The sequence below is a fragment of the Pundamilia nyererei genome, unplaced genomic scaffold (assembly GCF_000239375.1).
Source record: "Pundamilia nyererei isolate P.nyererei 1_Seehausen unplaced genomic scaffold, PunNye1.0 scaffold00124, whole genome shotgun sequence".
Lineage (NCBI taxonomy): Eukaryota > Metazoa > Chordata > Actinopteri > Cichliformes > Cichlidae > Pundamilia > Pundamilia nyererei.
In genome coordinates, this window is record NW_005187525.1 from 1595567 (window position 1) to 1602465 (window position 6899).

At 39.1% G+C, this 6899-nt stretch overlaps 1 protein-coding gene across 1 annotated transcript in view; it reads left to right on the forward strand.

The window, feature by feature from the left end:
- Positions 1-5731, forward strand: part of snrpa1 (small nuclear ribonucleoprotein polypeptide A') — an 11617-nt gene extending 5886 nt beyond the window's left edge. Inside the window, exons 6-9 of the mRNA XM_005742873.2 lie at positions 2942-3021; positions 3207-3279; positions 4920-5013; positions 5367-5731. Of these exons, the coding sequence (XP_005742930.1) occupies positions 2942-3021; positions 3207-3279; positions 4920-5013; positions 5367-5527 (408 nt within the window). The 3' untranslated portion in view covers positions 5528-5731. The remainder of the gene's footprint in view (positions 1-2941; positions 3022-3206; positions 3280-4919; positions 5014-5366) is intronic.
- Positions 5732-6899: the final 1168 nt, after the last annotated feature.

Genomic DNA, 6899 nt, shown 5'->3' on the forward strand with positions numbered 1-6899 from the left:
GGTTAGAGCGCCAACTGTTTTTGGAGGCTCACACAATGAATGTTCTGGCATCTTTACCAGTGTTGGCCAAGTTACTTTGAAAAAGTAATTAATTATAGTTACTAGTTACTTCTTCAAAAAAGTAACTGAGTTAGTAACTGAGTTACAAGATTCTAAAAGTAATTAGTTACTTGAAAAGTAACTATTGCATTACTTAAAAAAAAAAGTTTAACGGTCTGGGGTCCAGGGTATAATTGACCATTTTTCAATACTTCTGATGTTTCCTCCACATTTCACCTTTAAAAACTATTTCCTTTGCCTTGTTTGGTCTCATTCTTTTCAGCACAACCTCACGTGTCTGAATTTACAGTTGTGTTTTCATTTTGATATACTGTATTAACACAATTGATCTAAAATCAGACTGAAAACATAAAATCAGAGTAGAGAAAGTTATGTTTTACTGTAACAACCACAAACATGTTTAATGAATCATATTTCATAACTTTAAATGCAAATATAAATTGATAATTTTAAGATCATACGCAGAAGTTTTGCAAACAACAAAGTTATTTGCAGCCATTTACCTTTACCCTCTTTTTTTTTTTTTTTTAAATAACCATTTCAAACTGTTTACGTAACAATCAGCTGTTCTTCAGTAAGATGCCACAAATTATTTGTGCCACTCAAAAAATTTCTGTCCACTATAAAGGAGAAGATCACAGCCTGATACCTGCAGACAGCAGTCACCTCATTGTTCTGACACAAAACTATCCACAACTCTACACACTAACTACACACTCCAAACTCGCCCGCGCTCTCTCTCTCTCGCCATCACTCCTGAAACGTCCCCCTCTTCCTAAACAACCAGATGTCATGTTGCCATATCATTTTTAATTGGTAGACGTGGTGCATTTCCCCACCAACATGAAAGGGCTGTTTTTTGTTTGTTCGTTTGGATTTTATTTATTTATTTATTTTTTGTCCATAAGCAGAGAGTGCTCGCTGCGCTGTCCTTAGACAGTAAAAGGGACGAAAGTATTCAGGAAAAAAAACATGTATTGTTTATCATGACTCTAGTTTTGCGTGGCCTATCAACACAAAGACGGGTATATATCACCTTGTTGCTTTGTCATCTTGAAGTGGTCATGTGATAGGCTTACCACGACTACTTTATTCTTCCTCAGCCAAACAGCAGCACTCATGCGATTGTTTTGCCCCCTGAGCTCCAGATGTTTTGCCAAAAAGTGAACGTCGGGCAGAAAGTGATTGTCGTCCGCGGGAGCGCACAGCTGCCTAAAGCTGTAGCGCCCAGATTACTTACAGCTACTTCCGTGTAACTGATATAAGATGCTGTAAGCTGAAGAGGGCTTCAACCGTCTGTTTGTTGAAGAATAGTAACGCGACCGCACCGCATTTTCTTGTTAACGGTAACAGCGTTGTAACGATAGAAATAGTAATTAGTTTAGTCATTACTGAAAAAAGTAACGCCGTTATTCTCATCACTACATTTGAACAGATTGCATGCTACCGATTGTCCAGTCAATGGCATCTCTCCATGAGTCATGAAAGTGATTCCTTCACAAAAATCACAACACAATGCTTTGCTAAAATGACCCCACCCACATGAAGTGTTACTAAGTTGTAATTGAAAATGGCCAAAACTGACTCGAGTTGGGGCAAGATGAGCCGAGTTGGTACTGGTGGAAAGGAGGCTTAGGAGGGAGGGGTTCTTGTAGCTGATTTTCACAACAAGGATGAAATGATGAATTGGTCGTTCCCAGGAGCTTGGTGAATTCCAGAGTGTAGACTGATGATAGGACGGCTCCTGTGCAAAAAGTTTGATTGTGAAATTTCCTCCATACTAAATGTTTCAGAGTCTGCTGTTAGTGGTATAATAACGTGGAAGTGATTGGGAAGAACAGCAACTCGGCCACAAATAAAAACAATCCAAAAGACAAATCGGGCACGGAGGTAGGCAACTCTGTAAAGTCGGTGGCTACAAATTTTATGTATCTCAACAACAGTGCAGTCGAGGGCTTCACAGAATGGGTTTGCATGGCTAAGCAGCTGCATCCAAGCCTTACTTTACCAAAGTGTCTCTTCACCACGCCACCACTGGACTCTAGAGCAGTAAAGACATGTTCTTAGACAAATCATGCTTCTCTGTCTGGGTTTGGCGGTTGCAACGAGAATGTTCAAACTTACTGCACTGCGTAAAGTTTGAACATTATGGTGTGGGGTTGTTTTTCCTGAGGTGGGCACAGCCCATTAGTCCAGGGAAAAGAAATCGTAACCCTTCAGTATACCAAGACATTTTGGACAACTTGATGCTCCCAACTTTGTGGAAACAGTGTGGACATGGCATCTTCCTGTTCTAATATTACTGTACAATATAAAGACATGCTTGAGCGAGTTTGGTGCATAACGTTACCGTTCTATATTCAAATATAGTAAGGGAATGTGGCACCTCCAGATAATTACAAAGCAGCCTGTGTGTATTTTTAAGAGTCATTATAAGTTTGAGAGTGTTCAGTTTGTGTGAGCTTCAGTTACATACTAGTTTATATATTCTTCCAAGCACAATATAAATTTTCTGTTAAATATGTACAAAAATCACCAACTCTCTTTTTAAAATGTACTTTAAAGTATTTGATATATAAAGCTAAAATTTCACAACAATCATTCTGTGTCCAAACTTTTGAGCATAAGATTTTTAGGCGAATCAGAACATTTGTGATGGATGACCTGGTAGTGACTGTTCAGTCTCTCCCGTTGAGTGCTTTTTTTTTTTTTTTTTTTAAGTCCACACTTTATCATGTAACTTTTTCATAATGCTCATCTTCTACCATAATTGTAAATTATTAGAGGTATTTTAAAACCTTTTTATTCACTAAAGTAGTAATAGTTTGTAAATGTGTTGGGTAAATAAGGTTTTGACTTTCATTGTTTGATATTGCTGCAGGAACGGCAGGAAGCGGAGAAAATGTTCAAAGGCAAACTGGGTGCTCAACTTGCAAAGGATATTGGCAGGCGAACAAAAACGTAAGATGAAGTATCTTGACAGCACTTCCTCGCCATCACTGGATCCTAGCTGAAAAAACAGATTTTGGACTGCATAGAAATAAGGAATGCACACTATTGCTGTGTGTTAAAGAGTGAACATCTTTGTTCTACATTGAAACATCCCTACAAGTGGAAAAGGTCTCAATGTAGTGTGTCCCTTTCAGATTTACTCCTGGAGTGGCAGTACAGCTGGAGAAGAGGATGGGGCCCTCTCAAGCTGATGTGGAAGCCATCAAGGTTCAGTTTTTACAGTTGCCTCAATTGTAAAGAAGCAGGATTTTACCACTGTGTTCACATGAGAATCAAACTTTAGAGAAGGGTCCACTTTTACTCCTAAAGTAGTGATCATCAATTCCTCATATGGGGCCAGAGAAGAAAGGATGCTGTCCTGTTCTCATTAATAATGAATAATAATACAATAGTGCATATACAGAGTGGAATGGTGCAATACAGAAGTACTGGAAGTTAGAGGAGTGTCATGTAGTCCAAGACGTGTATGGAGGAGGGCAGCATGGTGTTGAGGAGCACTCAAGCGCTCCGCACAATCCTCTGCTCTGTGTTCAGACGTGTGGCAGTTTCCATACCAGACTGATGCAGCTGGTTAGGACGCTACAGGTGCCTCTGTAGGTGTTAAGGGGGAGGCGCACCTCATCAGTCATCTCAGGAAGTCAAGCCGCTGCTGGGCTCTTTTTGTCACCGATTTGTTGTTGCAGCCTGACTAGTAATGTAAATGCTGCATTATTTGCACTGTAACAATTCACTAATAGAAGGGAAATGAAAACATAGCAATGTTTTGTTTTTGTTAAGGTTTCTAAGCTGAACCTTAAAATGTGCATGGAGCGATGGACACAGTATGTCAATGAGATCTTAGAGGTTATGCAGGCATGCATGACTCTTTTTTTTTTTGTTTTTTGTTTTTTGGGAGGGGGGGGTGTATTTATATAATAGAGATTTCGTTTTCAGCTGCCTAGCTTCATGTTTCTCTGAGCCACTATCACTCGAGTGCACTGCTCTTAAAGTGGGGATGAGCCACATCACAGCTTGAGACTGATGGCTGGATTTATTTGAGCATCGTTCTACTGAAGGTATCTGTTAGGAGGGAATTCGTCCTCCCAACTGTCATGATGTCAGTGCTCAGAAAGGACATTTAGATCTTTATAAGAGTCCCTTGAGATAACTGTCGGTGAACTGGCATAATAAAAATTAAATGTAACTTCATCTTTTCCCCTCTGGTATGTTAAGTATAATGGAAACCTAGAGCCCACTTAATGAGTTAATTGCATGTGTTAACCAGCATTTTTGCTGGGAATGTTGCACTTGATTTGTGGAGGGCTTTCGAGCTGCTATAATGCTTACTGCTTAATGTTTGATGGCTCAGACAGAAGAGCAGAACTGCTTCTCTGCAGACAGGAGACATGCTGGAAAGTTTATTCCTCACTTCCAGCAAAAAGGGAGAAGACCGTGTCTGTATACCAGCAAGAAATCACATTTACCTGCTGCTTCTTGTCCTATAGTAGCTGGGGACGCCCCCCCCCCCCATAGTGAAAAGTGAAAGAGGATGGGTTATGCATCTGACTGTTGCATGCATATAAATTCATAAACTCACTCTGAAGTGGGTGGAGCAGACGTTCAGAAATTGTTTCAGTGTTCAATCCAAATCAAATCCAGTGTGGCTTTAGTGTGTTCTTCCTTTCCCTAACTGAATGTGGCAGTGATGGAAGTATTTTAAACTTTTTTTAATAAGAAAACTGCAAATTAAAAATAATCAAAACAAATGATGTACTAAAATAAATTTGGTGAAGAGCATTCAGGGCTAGTGATAACAGAATGTGTTCAGAGTATAGTAGCTAAGTTTTCCATCTTTGCTTGTATTTCAGAATGCCATTGCTAATGCTTCATCATTGGCAGAGGTAGAGAGATTAAAAGGGATGCTCCAGGCTGGTCAGATTCCTGGTCGTGATCTCAAACAAGGTCAGTACGAACTAAAACGTATTTAAGAATTCAATTCTTGAGAAAATGGTGGGGAAATGTGCACTGGGGCAGTGGTATTGGAAGCCACTCCCACAGGCGCTGTATAATGGAAAAACACCAGACCCCAAAATTAATTCTGCTAAGTAGCATTATGTCTAAAAAGTATAGCCATCTTTTGTGTTTTATAGATTTGTTAACACACTTTCTAATAGTTTGTTTTAAAGAAACAAAAACAAAAGACAAATGTTGTTTAAAATGTTTATTAACAAAAGATTCATGAAGTTTGATTGGTATAACGTCATGGTATTTGGTGAGTTATATGTATGAATGGATATATTCATGTATAAAATTAGGTTCAGTTGTGGTGGAAGAGGAGGAGGAAGAAGAGGAAGAGGTTGGCCCTGCACAAACGGAGGCGCACATGGGTGGCACTTCTGAAGAGGAAATCATGAACATGGATCAAGGAGAGGATGATAAAAATATGGAGATAGGGTCACATGTTAATGGATCCTGAGTTTGCTGAAAACATTTTTTTCCTTAGTTCTTGTGTTGGATATGTTTACCATGGCTGTGTGTTTTGTTTTTTTGTTTTTTTTTAAAAATTGTATAAAATGACTTTCATTAAAGTGATTTCTTCTACTGATTTGAATTGGAATATTTTTTGTTTGTCTGTTTTATCATTAAAGAAATCCCCATGTTTACAGACCTTTAAGGTCTTTTATGTGTTGTATATATCCAATACCAGTGTTTACACTATACCACACACAAAAGGGGACAAAGATTCAGTACCACTGTTGATTCATACAGTGCGTCCGGAAAGTATTCACAGCACTCCACTTGTTCCACATTTCATTGTGTAACAGTCTTATTCCAAAATTGGTTATTCAATTTTCATCTCAAAATTTTACACACAAAATGACAGTGCAGAGAATAAAGGTATGCTTCAAATTCATCCATATTTGTTAAAAAGAAAGTACTCCCACTCTTTGCTCAGTACTATGAAGTACCTTTGGCAGCCATTACAGCCTCAATCTGGGTTTTTTTTTTTTTTTTTTTTTTTTTTTGACAGTTTATTTCAACCTTTGCAGAACCTCTCATCCCATTCAGCTTGATGGAGCTTGTGTCTGCACAGCTATTTTCAAATCTGTCCCGAGTTGTTAAATCGGGTTCAAATCTGGGCTGCGGCGGACACCGCAGTGGCCCCAACGCCAGTCCCTTGTCTTGGCTTGACTTGTGCTTCAGGTCCTCGTGGAAGAAACCTCTTTTGTCCCAGTCTGGGGTCCAGAGCATTTTGGACAGGTTCATTACTTACTTTTAAGGATGCGGGGAATTCCCATTGTCTGCTCATCAATACAAAAACCTAAGCCTAGACGTGAGTCACTTTCCAAAATTCAGCAACAGTTTGACATTTTCTTTCTCTGTCCCTGGATAGCACCATAGCACAGCACCAACGGACGTCGCAAGCGATGTCTTTCTCATGCTAGCAGCATCTGTCTGTCCCAGATAGCAAGATGACATCAATGTTGATTTTTCAAATGTTGAATCAATGTTAAAATACCCATGACAGAGTAATAGTGATGACAATGGAATAACACTGATTCAAAGTTCTCCTGTTATAATTGATTGATCTATTTGTAGTTGACCTGAAATTAATGCTATGATCAATTTGGACTGTTTCATGGCACACCCCTCTCAAAGTGGTACTTCCCATCTGTCCACTATTGAAAAGCCCCTGAGTTGACCAGGAAATTATATTGAAATGTCATTGATTTACAGTAGATAGAGAAATTAAAGCTATTATCACTTGTCTTCCAAAAAGTTGATTCTCTTCAGCCTGCGTAACATTTTAGTGGGAGAAACGTTTCCTCACTCATCCCAGTGACTGA